The sequence below is a fragment of the Schistocerca piceifrons genome, chromosome 1, assembly GCF_021461385.2.
Source record: "Schistocerca piceifrons isolate TAMUIC-IGC-003096 chromosome 1, iqSchPice1.1, whole genome shotgun sequence".
Taxonomy (NCBI): domain Eukaryota; kingdom Metazoa; phylum Arthropoda; class Insecta; order Orthoptera; family Acrididae; genus Schistocerca; species Schistocerca piceifrons.
Genome location: NC_060138.1, coordinates 1,065,045,224 through 1,065,068,208, shown reverse-complemented (window position 1 = coordinate 1,065,068,208; position 22,985 = coordinate 1,065,045,224). Strand labels below are relative to the sequence as shown.

Genomic DNA, 22,985 nt, shown 5'->3' with positions numbered 1-22,985 from the left:
CAGACAAACAAGTGATTACAGTTTCAGAAAAAAATCGGATGATTTATTCCAGGGCAAGTGCTTGGGAAAGTGCTTCACAAATTGAGCACGCCGATAACACGTTAGTCCACCTCTGGATAATATGCAAGCAGTTATTCGGCTTGTCATTGATTGACTCAGTTGTTGGATGTCCTTCCAAGGCATATCAAACTGAGGCGTTGGAACTTCAAACTTTCGAGCTGATTAGGGTGCTCTACGAATAACACTCCAAATGTTCTCATTTGGGGAGAGATCCGATGACCTTGCCGGTCAGAGTAGGGTTTGACACGAACGAAGACAAGCAGCAGGAAGTCGCTGTGTGTGTGCTGGCATTATCCCTTTCAGACGATGTGGTTCCGTTTGAACCTACCTACGACTGTCTTACTTCGTGGCAAATGCACATTAACTACATCTCTAGCTACCTTCCACGCCACCAGTAGGTGCTGCCCTCTAGAAGCTGCAGCTTGAACTACTTCATATGCTTCAAATCTTAGCAGTTAGACGAGCAAACATAGGAGCCATTTTTGACTGCGGTCCACGACTGTCTGTGTTTTCAAATTGTGACTGAATTTGTCTCTATAAGGTATGTTCAATTATACTCTGCGTATTGCAATAGAAATTAAATTTATGTACTTATTTTCACGATTGTAGTAGTGGTTCCTTTTGAAAGCACTGCGACTCTAAGAGCAACATGACTAGCTGTGGCCAGTTGTTGTATTTACTCCCCTCCCCCACACGGATCCTGTATGACCACATTCCGTTCCCGCACCTCCTCCTTTTCCTCGAACAGATACAGATCCTCTACACCTCCCGCAAACTTGATCCCCCTCACCCGCTTATCTCTCCCATCCTCTCCCACCCCCGTCCGCTGCCGCACCTGTATTCCCACATCCCACCTGCTCTCCATCTCTCCATTCTCCATACCCTCGCATAAGGTGCCTTCCGCCAACTCCGCCTCCCTGATGATGCCCGCATCCCCTCCATCTATCCCTCCTACCAATTTTGATCCTCCCCTTCCACCCCCTGTGTTTTTTCCCAAGGGCACACTCTCTCCCTTCTCTCGCTCCTCCCAACCTCCCTCCCTCCTCTCCCCCAGGCTTCCCCTACCCACCTGACCTTCTTTCCTCCCCCCCCCCTCTCGTCTGTCACTGGCATCTACACCCACCCTTCTCCCTCCTCCCCCACCTTTTCCACTAGGGCAGGTCCCTGGACTCGTACATGACCAGTGAACATTCACGCGCCAGAGATCATTGCCATTGGTTTTTTGTGTGCCATCGTGTTAGTGCCTTAGTGTTTCACCGTCCGTGCTCCTCGTTCACGTGTGTCGTTTCTGTCATCTATGTTTGTGTATCAGTGCTGAACGTTTTTTTATTTCGTTACGCCTGTGAAGGGCTCCATGTGTTTTACTTTGTGTGTCTACTATTTGCTATCCACCAATTTGTTTTTGCTTTTCTATCTCTTCATCTGTACTACTTGTAATGTCTGTGGCCGAAGAGTGGCGTAGTTTTGCTGCTGCCGGCCTACCTTGTATAAGGTATAAAATGACAATAAAGGAAAAAAAAGTTATTGTATTTCCAGTTTCACACATTGTACTCTCGCAGAATAAATGAAGCCGAAATTCTGGCGTGCCTTTTGAAAGGGTTTACTTCTGATGCCGACTCAGAGATTGAAAACAGCAGTGAAAGTGGAGATGATTAACACAAAATGAACAGTTGCTCAATGACCAAATAAATATTGGAAACCAGACTCTAATAAAATAATTTATGAAATTACATGAAATAGAAAAGAGCCCTTTCCATCCTTCACCCTCTCCCACTCTCCCACCCAATCCCCCCCCCCCTTCCAGTTTCATTTCACTTCTTGCTCCTCACCTCCTCCAACTCACACTTCATCACGCTACTAAACACTTATGTCCACTCATCATGGCTTCTGCCTCACCCACCGGAAAGAAATCACCACTAAACTTCACCACTCTTACACAGTACATAAATACACAGCAACATAATTAAACAGAATTATACTCATACAATAAACTAAAAAAATGAGTAAAGGTCAAAGACAAACTAATAGCAATGTTATGTTGGCAACACTACAAAACGCAAACCACAATACATACTTAGAAGAATAAAAAACAAGCAGAAAACAGTCCTGTGCGGAAAAGTGTGCTGTGTAAAACATAAAAAAATGCTTAATTCTACAGAGCATCTAAAAATTAGACTACAACTATCACTGTATAAAGAGGAAAAGCATCAATGATGTGCTAGCAGACGGCATTTCACGATGTCGGCGAGAAATCAAGCGGAAATCACCTTAAGTAAAAATCAACATATTGCTAAATAACTGTTTTTCAATCTTAAGGCAAATCAAAATGTAAATAACTCAATTACAGATCACTGGTGATGCTTTACCTCAAGCAAGCGAGACGCGTCTCGTGGAAACAAAAAACATGCACTTCTTTGTGGCTGCAATGACAGAACGAAAATACCCTCAACAATTGTAAAGCAACTACGGACAACATGGCCACATAAACGAAGAATTGGAGATGATGTGTTAGCTAAAGACAGTGATCTCGATTTGGCGATAGTACGCAGTAACAAATAGTTTTCCAAGCTAATCAGAAATTCCTGGAAGTCAAAGCGTATCATGAGCAAAAAATAAATAAATAAAAAAAAGTAAAACTGGTGTACCATATAAAAAATATACAACAGAAGCAAAGCATCTACCAATAGATAGCACCTCAAGGAACTGTGTATCCTGAAGCACAAAGAAAGAACGTCACAGAATCAGCGGGATGTGTGTTCTCTGTCAAGTAGCCCTATGCCTACCCGAAGAAAGAAACTGCATTTTATTTTACCACCAAAAAGCTACGGTATTTCATACACAGCGGCTGCATTTGAAACCTCCCCATATGTGTTCAGTTCATGTATGTGACACGTGTTTTTCACATTGTTCTGTCTCGACGTACGTCTAATAATCTAATTAAAAAAGAAAATTCAAAAAATCTAACATTTAGTATTTCTGGTCTGAAAGGGTTGTCTTGGTGAAATGTAAGCCGAGGAGGGTTGCCATGAAGGCCAACAAAACGGAGTGTAGAATATCATTGACGTACTGCTGTGCTGTAAGGATACGAAGAAAATGGAGAGAGATTGTCTTGGACATGATACAGGATTTGTGGTGGACATAATGAAAATAAAGGCGTTTCTCGTTGCGGTGGGATCTTCTCGCGAAATTTCAGGCACCAACTACCTCCTCTGAATCCGAAAATATTTTATTGTTGCCGACCTACATAGAGAGAAACGATCATCATAATAAAATAAAGGAAATCAGAGCTCGCACGGAAAGATATAGGTCTTCGTTTTTCCCGTGAACTGTTCGTGAGTAGAATAATCGAGAATTATTCTGAAGCTGTTTCGAGGAAGCTTCTGCCAGGCATTTAAGTGTGATTTGTAGAGTATCCATGAAGACGTAGATGTATGCTGACATTGCCACAAGTATAATGTGATTCGTCATTCCAAATCATTCGTTATCAGTCATCCATTGTCCATGGGAACAGTAGCATGTTGGTACAGAATACCGCTGACGCCCACAATGCACAGCGACATGCGCAGTGAACAAAGAGTTGTAAGCTGGCTGCGGTGGGAGTAAGAGCAGTTGTAAGATCGTTGTGACGTAGCAAGGCGGTCCTCGCTTAGTATTACCAAACAAATTGAAATGTTAAGTCGATTTCAAGTGAATTTGTATAAATAAATCGTGTTTAGTCTTTGTGGTGTTACTGATTTGGGCAGACAGAGATCCTGAGTCATCATAATTAAGATTATTGCTCAACAAAGCTAAGCATTACGGTTGGCTGAAATAGTATCAAATTATCCTAGATTTAACACTGTTAATATTGTACATGAAGAATTATCAATGCAGTTGGGCATTAGAAAGTGTGGCGACGCATGTGTCGGACTACGATTTCATCACTGTCTTCGGCTACATCGGAGAATAAAACATAGCAACATCGTGTGTGCATCAGTTATTTGCGACAGTAGTAGTTCGTATCGAACTGGATTCAACATTGTTTAGGACTGATTAGGAAAGAAACTGTGAACATTATTAACGAATTTAAATTATGCATAGGCATCAATTATAATGAAAAGTGATTATTGTGAACATTATTACAATGGCTGACACAGAACAAAACGATGGTGACATTATTAATGAGGAAGGACAATTCGACGATTCAGTTAATGTAGAAAAGAGTTGTGAACTCGATCATTCCGCGAGCTGTGTAAGAGAAGATTTGTGATTCAAACACAAAAACGCATAGTTCAGCACCAGCAGAGTTACAAAATGAGAATTAGTTTTCATTTACTGTTGCAGATATTGCAAAAGAGTGAAAAACTCGACCAGCAAATGGAAAAACTTAATCGGGAAACTGAAAAAACTAATAAATAAATTGAATAAATGACTCAAGAGATGAGGGACAATTGTGTGATGAAACTGATAATGTGTGAGTAGAGCTTACTAATACACTTAGTCAGAAAAAAAGATGAATTCCGAAGACAAGGTAACAAGAAGCGTAATGGACTCAAAACTGAAATTCAAGACACGTAAATGCAGATTTACTAACGATACAAACGAAGTACCGTGACAAATGCAGAAAATGTTAAGACACCGGGCGTTATTAGTGGCAATGTATTTATCTCATGCAGTGATTGTGCTGAAATGGAAATATTGCATGAGGCAGGTGGTGTTGAAGTGATTTCCGAGTCGTCAAAAGTGGACAAACTTCCAAAGAAAAACACTGAAAATTCGTGAAAACTGTGATGTTTGGCATATTGTGTGTGAGTTGTGTAAAGATACGGTAGTGTGGGACAGACTGTCAGTATTTTGTTATCAATTGCGACTGAGCTGGTGGAAGAGGTTCGTGTTCGAATAATGCAAAAAGTTTAAACACATACTACATACGTTTGATGTCTGTCCTGTCGAACACGTCCGCAACTGGGCATTGAAACAATTCAATAGCGAAAGTTGAAAAATTGTGCCAGGCCGAGATTCGAACCCAGATTTCCACTTTATGCGAATGCTCACCTTAACTGCTTCAGCTACCCAAGCATGCTTTTCATCCGACACGAATTCTCACCTTACAGAACACCTATTGTCTCGCAGCATTTTCTGTATACTTTATCCGTTCCGTCAAACATATCTGACAAAACAGACACCACTGTTTTTTGATACAGCAGCTGTAAATATCACTATCTTGAGGAAGGTATCAACTTCAGATGCAAATAGGCATCGAAATACTTCAATGGCGGAAGTTGAAAATTTTTGTCGGACTGGGACTCGAATCCAGATTTCCCTCTTTGCGCGAAAGGTTGTCTCAACTGCTTTGGCAGTCCGAAAACTCTTTCCGTGTGAGCCAAATTCTCAACTCATCACACATTTGAAAGTACCATCCTTGTCCATTTACCTCATTTGCTCGCAGGAATCCCTGTACTACGTTACGACCCCATTTTGTATCCGCACTGAGGATATCATAGCATTCAAGTTTACAGATAAATCATATATGTGTGGCGCCTGTTCTGTCTGCGATGTATTTTCTTACCGGTTCGAATACAACACATTGACAATCTAGCCGTTGTGCAATTGTTGTGAACTGCACTTTCCAAGACAACACAATCGACTCTTCAGCAACCCACATTCATCAAACATCAAAGTGCACTTTCAGTGCAGTGCTTCAACAGCAGACAATATTGTAAAACAATGGGGTACCACAAACGATTTATTTTGTGACTTCCTTGCCACTTCCGCTTCGCACGAAAATCTGGCACATACTGAGCCACAACTGTCCGACTGGTCCGATTTGAAATTGTTCTTTCAGACTGACGTTTCTTCCGTGCCGCCTGCAAAATTGTTCGATCCAGTGCTAGTGCAGCCGGATGAACAGTCTTCAGAAAGTCGTATCGGGCTCCCAACTGTGCTTCGAACAGATATGGAACATTCGTCTGTCGTACCCCTAAGGATGTCGTGCTGGTAGCTGGCACGACTACCCATTGATGTCGCCTGCACAAGCTTTAGCACACATCCTAGACAGCCACTTTTTGGCCCGGACCAACCCATTGTCTGGTTCGCTATAGTCAAAAGCATCCTCGCCACATATGACATCACTAGTGACGATGCTAAACCTGTTACGCGCTGTTCAATCTCTCATGAGAGCACGCTTTGTGGTAAGTAACATTATCCTTGCGCCTCTTGCAGATAACAAGTACACTACAGCAAAATCGTCTCTTCTGCAATCCCTCTCACGGATGCCGGTAGAACAACTATAGCTAGTGATTTATAACGAACATCTGGGAAACGGGCACCCTTGCAGACAGAACTCAATACGTTCCTCTTAAAGGAAATCGACAGATGTAAAAGTAACTTCCGGAATACCCCAAGGAGTGTGATAAAAACTGTTACTGTTTACAATGTACATAAATGATTGGTAGGAAGGATAAGCAGTTCTTGAAGAATGTTTGCAGATAATGTGACTCTCTATAAGAAAGTAGGAATGCAACGATACAGATTTGCAGAATCACCAGCGGAGGATTGATGAATGGTGCAAGCTTTGGCAATTGACCCGCAATGTAAATAAATGTAATATATTCCGCGTGCATAGGAAACGAAATCCATTACTGCACAATTACACTGTTGATGGCAAATTGCTGGAAACAGCATATACCGTATATATATATATATATATATATATATATATATATATATATATATATATATATATATATATAAAAGTAATTGTCCAGAGCAACCCTAAGTGGAATGTCCACGTAAAACAAATGGTAGGAAAAACAGTTGCCTGACTGAGATTCACAGGAAGAATCGTAAGGAACTTCTGGCAGGTTAAAACTGTGTGCCGGACCGAGACTCGAACTCGGGACCTTTGCCTTTCGCGGGCAAGTGCTCTACCAACTGAGCTACCCAAGCACGACTCACGCCCCGTCCCCACAGCTTTAATTCCCCCAGTACCTCGTCTCCTACCTTCCAAACTTCACAGAAGCTCTCCTGCGAACCTTCAAGGAGTGCTAGTTCTGCAAGGTTCGCAGGAGAGCTTCTGTGAAGTTTGGAAGGTAGGAGACGAGGTACTGACGGAATTAAAGCTGTGGGGGCGGGGCCTGAATCGTGCCTGGGTAGCTCAGTGGGTAGAGCTCTTGCTCGCGAAAGGCAAAGGTCCCGAGTTCGAGTCTCGGTCTGGCACACAGTTTTAATCTGCCAGGATGTTCCATATCAGCGCACACTCCGCTGTACAGTGATAATTTCATTCTATAATCGTAAACGCACCATGAATGAAGTGGCTTACAAGGAGCTCGTTCTCCGATTCTTGATTCCATCAATCTGGGATCCAATGAAGAGCGATGCGATTCATATGCTCAACGAACTCCTGTGCTAGACATAACAAGAGAGGCATTGTGCATCACAGAGAGGCTTACTATCAAAATTTCGAGAGAGCACTTTCCGGGAAGAGTTGGACAACATATTACTTCCTCCCACATACATTTCGCGAAATTATCTCGACGAGCAAATTCGAGAAATTAAAGATAATACAGAGGCCTACCATCAATCATTCTTCCCACAAACCATTCACGAGCGGAACAGGGAACGAGGGATCAGTTACGTGCCGTTAGCTGGCATGCGAAGTATGATGTAGATGTACATGAACAGGTCTCCGTCACAGCTCTGACGTAGATTATGCAAACTAGTTATCAACTGATGCCATACCATATGTTATGGACTTTATGGATCTTCAAACTTCCATCGCAAGTGTACAGCATAATCACCCATGAACATAAATCGTTGGATAACTGGCCCAGATTAGCAGACAGGATCTTCGTCATACTCTAACACAATGCATCGGGGTACCATCGATAATAATACCACAACACCAGCTTCAGCGTCCCTGCCACCACACTGCTGCCAAGCACAGACACAACAATCACCTACACTCTCCCAAGAACTTTGTGACACCATCCAAACGTGGTCTTGACACAACAATGGCATCTCTGTCGACACAACACTTTAACCTCGCAGACTGTTGACTGTAGTCTTTCGAACTGCGAATGCGCTCTAGTAGGTTCTGTGGCTGTCTCTTGTGTGGATGTGGTCTTGTACTGCGGTTATTCGTGTAAAAAAAAAAGAGTGCTATCTCAAAGCAGGACGTGTTATCTGTCACCCTGGTCCTATCCTGGCGCAGGACTCTACATTGCTGACCCATAACGACTAAATACTGATTTATTTTCATGCTGATTCAGATACTACACGTCGACAATACGCCATTGTGCAACCATTGCGTGGTGCAGTCCACAAGACAAGACAATGATTTCAATGTTAGAGCGTATGGTGCTTTGTAATCTACTCTTCTGCAGCATTCATCAAATACAGTGCTCCAACAGTGGACAGTAACAATGGTGTACTACAAACGATTTACTTTGAGGCTTTGTTGCCACTCCCACTTCCCATGAAAATCTGGGACATAATGAGCCACAATAATCCGAACGGTTAGGTTCGCGATCATATACTGTGCCCGACAATAATACCACTGCACATAGATCGCAGCAACAGCCTCAGCATGCCCACCATCTCGCTGCAGCCGAGTTCGGACACAACAGTCACCTACATTCGCCAATGACAACTTCCTCACACCATCTCAACCCGGCCTCAAACGGCGATGGAAGTCTCTGAGGAAGTGCCTCTGCCAACACAACCCTTCACTCACCAATGGGGTCAGTAATGCACCTCTTACTTGTGTGCTTCCCACTGAAACTCCATGCATGCCTATACCCCCAATCTCTCCACAAGAGTCGTTTATACAGTGCGCTATCAGGAATGGAGTGGTACGTGAGATTACCACCATGCCACACCCTCCAGCCCATCACAGACCACACAGGTTACCGCCAGACAAGCTCTGTGTCACTAAGGCTGCAATCGATGAACTCCTAAAAGCCGGAGTTCTGAGACCTTTGAACAGCTCATGGGCTTCACCCACACTGAACATTCAGGATTTCACCTATTGTCTTGTACGCACTTCTGCTTTGAGGATCAATCACTGCAAGCAAGCGTTCCTGCAGATAGTGATGAGTGCAAAAGATATTCACAAGACAGCGGTTATCATGCCATTCAGCTTCTTCGAGTTCCCGTTTACGCTACATGGCCCGATAAACGCGATTTAAATCAGGCATCTTTTTATTGGTGGTATTTTGTTCAAGCTCATAACCTGCTTTGCCCACCTAGACAACGTCCTCAGACAAGGGCACGCGTGAATTGCATCTTAAATGAGTTTTCGACACGATTGCTGATATCGGTTTGTGATTAATGAAGAAAAATGGCAGTTTCGACGCACTGAGGTCATCTTTCTCAGGTATATCATTAATGATGACGGCATTTGTCCTACACCACAACAAGTGGAATTCGTCTTTCAGCTGCCGCTGCTGCAGTATCTCCAAAAATTATGTCTATTCCTAGGGATGATTAATTTCTATCGCCATTACCTTCTGCAGGTAGTCGCCATTTAGGCTCAACTCATAGAAGTTTTTGCGAACAAGATTAGCACTGGTAAAATGTAAGCTGGCTGGGCCCCCTTGCATGCAGCTCGCCTTTGACCAGCTTAAAGACCACCTTGCACATGTCATTATTTTGGCACACCCACTTCCTCACGCTCACATCACTATTACATCTGATGCAAATGATTCCTCTATTGAGGCGGTTCTCCAACAGGCAGTGACAGGTTAAGCAATCACTTCAGTTTTCCTCATGTAAACTGAAAGCTTCACAGCGTAAGTGGTTTACCTATGACCGTGAGCTTCTAACCGTTTATGAGGCAGTTCATCAGTTCAAAGTTGATATCGAAGGCAGGCCATTAGTCATTTACATGGGCCATCAACCGCAGACGCAATCCGAAAGGCATATGCCTCAGGAGATTCAGCCACCTGAACTATACTGCACAGTTTACAATCGATGTGCACCACCTGAAGAGCGCAGACAATGTTGTGGTGGACAACCTCACAAATCAACGCCCTCTTGCGCGAATCGACTACAACGAATTCCAACAACTACAACACCTTCGCCACGATCCCACTACTTATCTCAGACTTACACATTGCTTGATACTGGGGGTGGGTAGACAGATTTTGGTATGATGTGTTACAAAACCGAACTCGCCCCTTTATATCTCACTGCTTTGGAAGATCATTTCGACGAGTTGCACAAATTGTCGCATTCCAGCATCAGCCCAATGACACACTTTCACCTACATCTACATCATGCTCCGCAAGCCACCTAATGGTGTGTGGCGGGGGGGTACTTCCGGTACCACTATCTGATCCCTCCAACACTGTTCCTGTGACTGCGAAGAATGATTGACAGTAAATCTCTGTATTGGCTCTAATTTCTCGAATTTTCTCCTAGTGGTCAATACGTGAAATGTATATGGGGAGAAGTAATATGTTGTCTGCGGGTGTACAGGATGGAATGTTCAGACTGTGATGCCTGCTATGTGGGACAGACTGGTAAAGGACTTGAGATGAGGTTTGGTGAGCATGTAGCTTTGTATAGCTGAGAGATCCAACTTCGCTGCCGATCAGGCTGAGAATGGACACACACTCTCCTCACAGAGGATCGGTGCCAGGTTATTGCATAAAGCTGAGAAGGGCAGATTCATGAACTTCCTGGAGGAGATGGAGATATTCTGTCATCTGAGGTCATCTGACATTCACCTGTTCAATGAGCAGGCATTTCAGGTCAGGGGATGTCACAACTCAGGAGGGAACTAATATGGAAATTATTTTTTGTTCATTGTTATTTCATTCCCCCTGCCCCATGTCATATGTTGTCCAACTCCTCCTGAAAAGTGCTGTCCCGAAATTTCAATAGTAAATCTCTCCTGATGCACAACACCTCTCTTGTAACGTCTCTTGTAACGTTTGTTTAGCATCTCCGTAACGCTCTCTCGCCAGTTGAACGATCCCGTGACGAAACGCGCCGCTCTTCGCTGAATCTTCTCTATCTCCTCTATCAGTCCTATCTGATAGGGATCCAAGATAGTTGAACAATACTCAGGAATCGCATGAACAACCGCATTATAAGCCACTTCTTTCGTGGATGAGTTACATTTCCTAAAGATTCTTCCGATGAATCTGAATCTGGTGTCTGCTTTTCCCCTATCTGTTTTATATGGTTATTCCACTTAAGGTCGCTCTGGATAGTTACGCCTAGATATTTTACGGCAGACGCTGTCTCCAGCTGTTTGTCATCAATAGTGTAGCTGTACAGTAGTGGATTTCTTTTCCTATGTATGCACAATATGTGACCTTTACTTATGTTCAGGGTCAACTACCACAGTCTGCACCATTCATCAATTCTCTGCAGGTCGTTCTGCAAATGTAAGTAGGCTGTTTATGTTTTCTTATTGCCAACGTTACGTAGCACTCTGTATGAAAATCACTGGCTCTGATGTGTGCAGTCTGTGGCTAGTTTGCATTGTTGTCTGCCATTGTAGTGTTGGGCAGCTGGATGTGAACAGCGCGTAGCGTTGCGCAGTTGGAGGTGAGCCGCCAGCAGTGGTGGATGTGGGGAGAGAAATGGCGGATTTTTGAAATTTGTAAGACTGGATGGCATGAACTGCTATACATATTATGACTATTAAGGTAAATACATTGTTTGTTCTCTATTAAAATCTTTCATTTGCTAACTATGCCTATCAGTAGTTAGTGCCTTCCGTAGTTTCAATCTTTTATTTAGCTGGCAGTAGTGGCGCTCGCTGTATTGCAGTAGTTCGAGTAACGAAGATTTTTGTGAGGTAAGTGATTTGTGAAACGTATAGGTTAATTTAGTCAGGGCCATTATCTTGTAGGGATTATTGAAAGTCAGATTGCGTTGCGCTAAAAATATTGTGTGTCAGTTTAAGCACAGTCATGTATAATTTTTCTAAGGGGACGTTTCACAAATTATTACTAACTTTTGGCATTGCTACTTTGGTATAAACAATTGCATCATCTGTGAATAGCCTTAAAAAGCATCCGACGATTTCTACTCTGCGCTTTTTTCTAGTCGTTAGGTACCTTTCGTTGTTCAAGCGATCTACGATAAATTACTGCCAGAAGGGGAGCAAGTTCTTTCGCATAATCTTTATAGAATCTTATAGGTATCTCATCTGGCCCTGAAGCCTTTCCACTACTAATCGATTGTAGCTACTTTTCAATTCCGCTCGGTTATCTCAATATCTGCCATTTCGACGTTCGCATGACGATTGAAATGAGGGACGGTGTTACGATCTTCCTCGGTGAAACAACTTCGGAAGACCGAATTCAGTATTTCGGCCTACTATCTGTTATCTTCCGTTTCGGTGCCGATGTGGTTGCTGACAGAATGAATAGATGATTTTGACCCACTTACTGATTTTACATACGACCAAAATCTCTTAGGGTTTTTACTCAGGTCGGTTGATAACGTCTTACTTTCAAAATCGTTGAATGCTTCTCTCATTGCTCTCCTTACGCTCCTTCTCGCTTCGTTCAGCTTTTGTTTGTCAGATAGGCTTTTACTTCTCTTCAATATGAGATGAAGTGCTCTTTGTTTACGTAGTGCTTTTCTAACACAGCTATTAACCATGGTGGATCTTTCACATCCTCAAACCTTGTTACAGATCGCTTCATGTGGCTGAACGTTAAGGAAGATTGCAAAGAGTGAATACACATGTGCATTCTGTCAACAGAGCACAGTGGGGCATCAAGTGCAACCACTTCCTGGCTGGTTTGCGGTCCCAACGGGATGTAACCAAGATGTACATCTCGATCTGGCGGGAACTCTCTCTGGTAGATGCTATCGATGTATTCTTTCAGTCATCGACTGCATAATGCCGTGGGTAGAGGCTGCACCTATCAGAGACATCACAGCAGTTTCGTGAGCCAGAGCTCTCACTGATACGTGCATTTCTCAGTTTGGATGCCTGGCGTCTATCACCACTGATCAAGGTCGGCAATTCGAATCGGCCCTGTTCAGTGAACTGTGCAACTTTTTGCGCTACTCATCGATGTCAGGCATCTGCCTACCATCCACAGAGCAATGGTCTTGTCGAATGGTGGCACTCGCTCCATGGAGGCCAATAAACCGAAGTCCTGCCTTGGATGCTATTATCAGTGTACTTGGCACACAAACCTGACAAATCTCTAACAGAGGTTCTGTATTGCGAAACACTCTCCTTACCAGCTGATTTCGTGCTTCAACAACCACCAGTTGCAGCCAAGACCCACCCATCCTCGTCACACACACAGCAAATACCTTACAGCATGCCTCTGTGTCACTCCTATCTTCATTCACAAGGCGCTTGATGACTGTGATTTCGTTATGCTCCACAGCGACATGGTCCAGTCAGCTTTGCAAATGCCATACACACACACAAAATGTTCAAATGTGTGTGAATTCCTAAGGGACCAAACTACTGAGGTCATCTGTCCCTAGACTTACACACTACTTAATCTAACTTTAACTACCTTGCGCGGCCGCTTCGGGTGGCACACGGACACAAAGAAAGTGCTTAAACGAAGGATACAGCCTTTCGAAATATTACTGAATGACACGCTTTCAACAGTAACAATAAACCGTCTCAAGCTCATGTGGACCCTGCACATCAACTCGTCCACTGACGCTGCACCGCTTCTTTCATGCCAGCCAGCCCCGTCCCTTGGCACTCAGCTGGGACGTCTGACAACACACATTGAAGCCCCCAATGATTTCGAGGTACATCTCGAGATCCAAAACTTCCTACCTGACGACCTGTGTGTCAAATTAGTTTACAATTTTGTGATCATCGAGGGACAACACCCAGAACACCACACCAAGTATGACTTCTTAGCGTGTCACTTTACACTTTACACTTTTTAACATGTAAGCACCAACTTCTTTTTCAAGACAGAATTCCTTGCAGTGTTCATCTAGGATATAGTTACAGTATTTTTGACTGCCCATAAAAATCAATAATACTGAGGATTCTCACACAGACATGTTCGGAGTCTCAAGTAACTACTGCTGGAAATTTTCAGATGCACTGCTGTATAGTCAAATACACTCTAAGGCAAAGAAAATAACACACCACGACGGAATTATCCGAATAGGTGGGAAATTGGTAGACGTATTGTACATGTGCAGACAAAATAAAATTACTACAATTTCAGAAAAATTGGATGATTTATTAAAGAGAAAAGGTTCCACAAATTGAGCAAGTTTAATAAAAATATTGGTCCACATCTGGCCCTAATGCAAGCTGTTATTCGGCTTGGCACTGATTGACAGAGTTGTTGGATGTCCTCCTGAGAGATACCGTGCCAAATTCTGTCCCGTTTCTGCATTAGACCGCCAAAATCTCGAGATGGTTGGAGGGTCCTGCCTATAACACTCCAAAAGTTCTCAGCCGTGGAGAGATTCTGCGATCTTGCTGCCAAGGTATAGTTTGGCAAGCTCGAAGACAAGCAGTAGAAACTCTCGCCGTGTGCAGGTGGGCTTTATCTTGCTGAAATGTAAGCCTGGAATGGTTTGCCATAAAGGGCAACAAAACAGTCCATAGAATATCGTCGACACACTTGCTGTGCTGTAAGGGTGCCGTGGATGTCAATCAAAGTGGTCCTACTATGAAAAGAAATGGCATCCCCGACCATCACTCCTGGTTGTCAGGCTGTATGGTAGGTGACAGTCAGTTTGGTATCCCACCACTGTTGGGGGCAACTCCAGACACATCTTCGCCGGTCATCAGGTCTCAGTTCAAAATGGGACTAATCACTGAAGAGAGAATTCCACGTCAGTTAGTGAAATTCCAAGCCAGCAGATGTACCGAGATCAGCTTTTTGGGCCACCTAATATGACTAGAGGCAGTGTGGCGAACAAAGTTACAGAGCAGCATGTAAGGACAGCTTTTAAAGACCAGTGAAACCGCCCCACCATGCAACTGACGGCAGGGTGGTAGCTTGTCATAAAGTGGATGAGTGTGGCAGACGTTTCCATGAGAATCTTTAATAAACATGACATGAACTGCCAATGGATGGCAGTCCGTGGTGACATGGCAGGGCACCCAAAACATGAGACCCACATGTCTATAAAAGCCTTGGTCACTGTGTCCACGGTTATTTCAAGTAGGGGCATAGCTTCAGGCCACCAGGGGTATCTGTCAGTGACACTAATCACCTCCTGGTGACTGTTGGATGATGGGAGGGGGCCTACAAGATCCATGTGTATGTGCAAGAGGCAAATAGTCAGCCAGGGAGAGAAGAGGCAATGGGGGCATGCACGTGCCTGCCTACTTTTGAGCACTGGAAGAGACTCAGGTGGAGGCCCAGTTGGTGCAGACACGCTGGATACCAGGCCAAACGAAATGCTCCAGAATGAGCATAGTAAACACACGGATGCCAGAATGGGTCAGACCATGCAGGTGTTTGAAGGTAAGGACGCGCGATTGACTAAGGTAATCAGCAACTAGGGTTTTCAATGCCAGCAATGCTGTCAAAATTGGCTGGGTGAGACCTGCATGCTTTCCTAGCGACATAATCTCGTTTCAGTGGGCAGTGGGCAGTAAAAACAGTGAAATGGTGCTCTTTCACCGAGGGGTGGAAATACCTAATCGCCTCATACAAAGCAAGGAGCTCGTGATCTTACATGGCCCAAGGCTGCCATGACTCTGCGACCTTTGCTGAGAAAACCGCCAGATGCTGTTCCATCCTCTCATGACGTTGCTGCAGGACTACATCTATGGCTGACTGGTTGGTGTCAGTAACAACTGCAAGCAGGCCGTTCAGGTGGAGATGGGCCAAGCGGGCGGCTTGTGAGAGGCTGCGTTTCACTTGCTCAAAACTTCTTGACATCTGTGTTGTTCAGGGAATGGGCCTGTTGCCTTTTGTGCAGTTGCCATGGATGTGGTCATGAGCAGCGCTTGCATGCTCACGGCGTTATTCAGATGGCGTTTAAAGAAATTTGCAATCCTAAGGAACATGCAGATTTCCTTGTGCGTAGTGGGGCATGGAAACTATGACACGGCACGGACCTTCTCGTCTATGGGGCGGGAATCTGCGAACGATATCCTGTACCCCAGAAAGTTGATCTCTGAAAACGTAAATGCACTTCTCCAGACTGATAATGACACACACCACATGAAGGAGAGAGAATACCTTCCGAACTTGGTGGCAGTGCTCATCTAGGTCATGTGAGTAAATTAGGATACTGTCCAAATATGCGAAACACCCCTAAACCAAACATAAGACGTTGTCAAGGATGCGCTGCCATTTGTGGGTGGCTTTTGGAGCCGGAATGGCATGAAAACACTCTCGATGAGGACGAAAGGTGTAATAAGGCCGTCTTCTCCGTATCCTTGGAGGCCATTGGTATCTCGTACACATTTTTGTGCAGTCTTCTTTGCTAAATACGATTGCGCCGGACAATCATAAAAGTGGAATGGGGTAACGAATAGGCACCATCCTGGCATTTAGTGCCTGGAAGTCTCTGCATGGGCGCCGTGTGTCATCTTTCTTTTGCACAAGGTATAGAGTGGAGGCCCATAGGCTCTTGGAAGGTCGGAGCACTTCCGCAGCGATTGCTGCCTAGATCTTGGCCTGTGGGGCTCTCTCTTTGTATGGTGGAAGGGAGTGGTTGGAACAGGTGAGGGGGGGAAATGTCGTGAAGACGTCAACGAAAATGGATGGCATAGGACACTTGTTTGAAGGAGTAAAAATGGTGGAGCGGGATTGACATGGGACAGAATGGTGGAAGGTGGCATCAACAACATGGCGATTTGCCAAATGGTTCAAATGGCTCTGAGCACTATGCGACTTAACTTCTGTGGTCATCAGTCGCCTAGAACTTAGAACTAACTAAATCTAACTAACCTAAGGACATCACACACATCCGTGCCTGTAGCAGGATTCGAACCTGCGACCATAGCGGTTCCCCAGTTCCAGACTGTAGCGCCTAGAACCGCACGGCCACTCCGGCCAGTGCCATTTGCCAGCCGAAGAGGAGCTGTAATGGAAAATAAAATCTGCAAGGATGGGGTCCGTAACATTGGTTATAATAAAGATCTCTGGAAATTCTCTTGCCAGACCTAGCTTGAAGGATCAAGTGCAGCAGAAGATTGTGATCGTTGAGCAATCAGCTGTAGTTGAGGAGTAGGGGAGAGTAAGGACAATGGCAAGTACAACTGGCAGGGATAGTCGGAAAAATCTGAATCAGTGACAATGAGGTAGTGTGTCAAGGGTCGAGGAGAGTGGGTTCCCATGATCATGCACGAACAGACACTGTCGTATCGCAGAGTGGACAGGAGCACCTGCTACTGGTTGCCGTTAGCCCTTGCACACAGTGCACGGCAGTTTGCAGCGGCTCTGCCAAACATCAATAATTGTTGGCACCATGCACGCCTTGGCCATCATCAACAGGTCAGGGGTGGTGGGACAGGATGTGCCTGGAGATGAATGCATGCCACAGATTCTGTGGGTGGAGGTGGGCAATGTGTGGGGTGGGGCAAGTGTGTGCACTCAAGGGCAGTGGCAAGCATGCCCCTCTCACTGACCATCTTAGCTATTAGCTGGGCCATATCTTTGGTGCATTCATGGGCTGGGGATGCAGGGGTTGATACAGGTTGTGCAAACATACAATCATGCAAGCAGGCACTGCGATGCTGTGCGGCAGTGATTATGGTGTCGGGCCAAGGGCCTCAAATGTTCTGTCAGAAATTATGGTCACTGCAGTGGCCATAAAAAAATCTTGCACAGATAATGCCATGTGTACTGCAGTGGGAAAATGCATGTCCCATGTCACAACCAGCAGCGTCGGGAAACACTGCTGGCTTGGCCAGTATGTGGAAGTACTGGAGAGCTGGGAGGGCCACATCTAGGCACATTCCTCCAATGAGAATAATGTGCATGTGCAATGTAATTCCATTGCAGAAAGTAACTCTTTTAGCTGGGCTTGTAGGCCACTGAATTTGCCAAACTGCAGTGGGTTGGTGATAATTTGACATGCCTCTGTGAATGACTGAGGGTTTAAGCTGTGCCACAGCAAGTGCAAACTGATTTGCATTGTTTGTGATAGACTAACCTGCAAGTATTGTCTCTGTGAAAGTGAATCACAGAAGGGGCTCATGTGTGTTGAATGGAAGCAAGTGAACAGCAGCAGAGGAAGACTGAGGGGTGGGAGGGGAAGTGTGCACCTTTACGGTGACAGCTTCTGTGAACTATGTGAAGAGATTCATAGATGCTTGGAAGCCATCCGTCTTTCCCTGTAGAGTGGAGAGAGGGAGGGTGGAAGGGGTTTAACCATTGGCCATTGGTGGGGGTTGAAACCGCTGGGAGCAGTGCACCAGGGATTGTTTCACATCACAGTATGCTGCTTTCTTCACGAGCATTGGGAAGGCAGGGGGCTGGGGAAAGCTGCATGGTACACATGCCCCAGTGTGGTGGGGGGAGTGTCAGGCTGGCAACTGCTCATCGCGGTCAGCCATGATTGTGGATGGGCTCGGGAACAGGGTTTCACCAGGGGTCAATAGAGGAGGAGCCACATAGGACTAGGTGTGCAGAATGACATAACAAGACACAGAAATGTTCTTTGATTTCTTTACTGAAATTGGAGAAAACTACATATAACAGATAGTAAGATTACATACTATAATGTAGTAATTTAAAATGTCTCTGAAACGACACTACTTCTCTCCTCGTGGACATTATTATTCGCATGCACCTAGATCTGGTGCACGTATCAAAGTGAAACTAAATACCAGCTTGAAGGTGTCTGTATTATTAAGATAATACCCTTCAGTGTATGCATATTTACAGGAAGGCTGTCTGTCCTTGGCTTAAAAAGGCCAGATGCCAAACCACAAATAAGTCACTGTGGGTAACACTCAGTGGGTGCTTGCAGTTTGAGATGTGGACACTGTTTGTCAGGCACAGCCCTATCGACAAGGCACTAAGCAGTCTATAACTTGCAAACATGCTCATCACGGTCTACGCAACTTAGACAAATACTTCAGCACACAGTTATATCAAACCGGGCACAACAGCATTATCATGACAACAAAACACTATTATGCACTTGTAACACAAGAGGAGGTGGATGAAGTGACCTTGAATGAATGTACTCTAAGCTTAATCATGTGCAACAGAAACAATACAATAGAGCAGTGTCACTACAGTGGCGAGGGAAATGGCATTCTATCCATGAGGGTACAGTAACACACTAATACTGTAACATACATTTGACACAAAGGATACGGGCAGGTAAAACGACAAGCCATGTATGAATTTACTAATAATAATCACAATGTCAGCAAAGTAATATGATTAAATCGTCTACTACCATAAAGAAGGAAATAACTGGTTATTGCTGAATGAGCAGTTCCAAACAATATCTAGAAGAACAAGTGACTTAATTGACAGAACAAAATACTGGACTGATCATGGATGAAATCCCAAACTTCACTACTTATAATATAAATACCCTTGTAAAGAAATGCTTACATATAACCTGTGAATTTTTTGAGGCACTAAATAATTTTCTGTCACTCCAGAGGAATATTTATTTCCCTCTGGAAATAACCTAATGACTGCAGTGTTTTATCACTGAATAGAGCAGTAATAGTCGACATGCTAATAAAAGTGAATAAACTAACTTACTTTTGTTGTGTTAAGACTTCGCTGATTGCCCATAGTAATGACTCTTCTGTAATGTTGTGGAACAGTAATTTAACTGCATATCCTTTAGCCTCAGCTCGAATTAAATTCACATTTTGATCTCCAAATATTGGTATTCCTAAAACTGGAACTCCATGGTAGACAGCTTCTTGAAGGCTATGTAAACCGCCGTGTGATATAAACAACACAACTTTTTTATGTCCTGTAAAAAACAAAATAACATTATTGGCTAAATCAAATAATGGAAACCTCAGCTGCAATATCAACAATATAAGTAAAAGACAGATGGCTACTCACCATAAAGATGTCACACTGAGTTGCAGACAGGCACAATGAAAAGACACTTACACATCAGCTTTTGGCCAAAACCTTCATTAGAAAAGAAAACACACACCCATTCATTCACACAACAAGGCACGCCTTACATACACATGACCGCCATCTTCTGCAGCTGGGACCAGAAAGTAATTTTCATACAGAATGGAAGCAGCCATCTGGAGGGGACATGGAAGGGGAAGGAGTAGCAGGGTATGGGTAGGAGGAGTGTGCAGGGACTAGACTACCAACAGGTGCAGCATTGGGAGGCTATTGGTCCTGGATATGAGGAGAGTGGGGGGGGGGGGGGGGGGGGTAAAAGGCTAGAAAAAGAGGAGCAAAAAAGGAGAAAGACAGGTGGATGTATTGGCAGAATGTGGCACACAAAGAGGGGAATGGGACAAGTATAGGGGGAGGTGATAGGGAAGAATGGGTGGAAGCTGTTGGTTTGAGGTTGTTAGGACAGTTAAGTTACTGTAGTTTGAGGCTGAGATGATGCTGGGAGTAGAGAATGTACTATAAGGATGACTCACATCTGCACAGTTCTGACACACTGATGGCGGAGCAGAGGATCCAGATAGCTCAGGTAGTGAAGCAGCCATTGAAATCAAGCATATGACATAGCCACTTTACAGGTGGCCTGGCGTCTGATTGGATAGGATAAGCCTGTGACAGGAATGGAATGGGAAGTGCTGGGCGGTTGGATGGGCAGGTCTTGTACCTGGGTTTTCCAATTTAGGGGAAGGATCTTGGGTAGGAAATCCTTCATTTCAGGGCATGAAGGTACGTAACCAATGCCCTGAAGAAAGATGTGGTTCAGCTGATAAGTCCAGGATGGTACTGAGTGACGAAGGGGCACTCTTTTGTAGCTGATTCTTGGGGGCGGTGGGGCGTTTGGGGGTGTGGGGGAAAATGGCATGGGAGATCTATTTGCAGACTGAGAGTGGGGGATAGTGCCTGTATGTGAAGGCTTTGGTGAGACCCTCAACATACTGCAGATACTCTGTCCCTGGTGGCCAGGCTGTATAGGAGGGAACTTTTGGTGTGTAAAGGATGACAGCTATTGAAATATAGGTACTGTTGGTGGATGGTTGGTGGGTGTAATGTGGGCAGAGGTGTGGATGGAGCCATCAGAGGGGAAGACATGGTCGCCCAGGAAGGTGACATGCTGGGTTAAGGAGAACCAAGTGAAGGTGCTGAGATTGTGGAGGAATGAGGATAGGGTATCTTGGCCATGACTCCTGATTGTGATGATATCATCAATGAACCTGAACCAGACAAGGGGTTTGTCATTTTGTGAGGCTAGGGAAGCCTCCTCTAGATGGCCCATAAACAGGTTGGCATGTGAGGGTGCCATGCAGGTGCCCACGGCTGTGCCACAGATTTGTTTGTATACCTTCCCCTCAGAGGAGCAGTAGATGTGATTTAGGTGTATGAGGTGTGAGGTAGTCGATGTTGGAAAAGGTAGTGTTCAATAGCAGTAAGAACATAGGCACAAGGGATGTTGGTCCATAGGGAAGTCATGTCAACAGTGAAAAGTAGGGATCCAGGAGGTAAATGAGTGGGGATTGTAGAGAGCTGGCAAAGCAAGTGGTTGGTATCTCTGATCTGAGAGGCTACATTATGAGCAATTTGTTGGAGGTGTTGTTCAGTGAGGGCTGAAATTCTTCCAGTGGGGTCACAATAACCAGCAACAATGGGGCATTCAGGATTGTTGGTTTGTGGATTTTGTTGAATATGTAGAAGGTAGATGTACAGAGTTTCATAGGGTGAAGAAGGGAAATGAATTTAGGGGTGAGGTTGTGGGAAGGGCCTTCAGCTTTAAGCAGAGGTTATGTTAGGCTTCTGGGATGTGATCACTCTGGCAGAGTTTATAAGTGGAGGACTTGGATAATTCACAGGGGCCTTCTGCCAGTTTGTCACTGTGATTCATAGCAACAGTGGTGGAACCTTTGTCTGCAGGTAAGATGATATGGTCAGGATTTGTTTCCTTATGTAGAAAGCCTGGTTCTCTGAGGAAGGAACATGGGAAAGAATGGTGAGGCCAAGTTGGAAGTAACATGCCTGGGATAGATTGAAAAGGGCTGTTTATGGACAATGTGACCCACCAACCACTCTGAGGGATCCATGCCGAATCGCCGTTGAGGAGTGGGGCAATCTGGACCAACAGTGCCTTGATAAACTTGTGGATAAAATGCCACAAGGAATACAGGCATTCATCAGCGCAAGAGGACATGCTACTGGGTATTAGAAGTAGTGATGTGTACAGCAATCTGGACCACCACCTCTGAAGGTCTCGCTGTATGGTGGTACAACATGCAATTTGTGATTTTCATGAGCAATAAAAAGGGTGGAAATGATGTTTATGTTGAAATATATTCCAATTTTCTGTACAGGTTCCAGAACTCTTGGAACTGAGGTGATGCAAAACTTTTTTTGATGTCTCTTTGTGATGCTTAAATTAACATAAAAAATTATTATACATATGTGATTTTTAAGTTAGGTATATTACCCAAAATATCATTTTGGGGAAACCATTTCCCAAGATGTACATTACTTGGCTTCCCAATCATATCATCTTGATCCCATTTCCATAATACTGTTTGCTTCAGTTTTGAGAAAACTTTCATAAAAACATTAAATTTGTCATTTGGCATTTCAGAAGGTTGAACATTTGATCCGAAACTGAAGAATATAACTCCTTCTTCTGAATTATCCATAACTGTTTTAATTTCCTGCAATATTAAAAAGTGAACCTTGCTAAAAACTTTATTACTGACAGACAAATTCTAAATACTGTCTATTTTGATATAACACTTAATGGTCCTGGCAACTAAAGTATCATAATTACTGTTATGACAACTAATCTATGCTTCATGAAGTTAAGAAAACACACATGGTGCAATAAGCAAAGATAATCACATATCCATTCAAATGTACACTTGACAGCAC

At 44.2% G+C, this 22,985-nt stretch overlaps 1 protein-coding gene across 1 annotated transcript in view; it reads right to left on the bottom strand.

Annotated features, from left to right (window-relative positions):
• The window catches only part of LOC124797634 (UDP-glucosyltransferase 2-like), an 88,014-nt gene that overhangs the window by 836 nt on the left and 64,193 nt on the right, over positions 1 to 22,985 (bottom strand). The window contains exons 4-5 of the mRNA XM_047260801.1: positions 22,546 to 22,768; positions 19,701 to 19,920 (exon numbers count right to left, since the gene is read on the bottom strand). Coding sequence (XP_047116757.1) covers positions 19,701 to 19,920; positions 22,546 to 22,768 — 443 coding nt within the window. The remainder of the gene's footprint in view (positions 1 to 19,700; positions 19,921 to 22,545; positions 22,769 to 22,985) is intronic.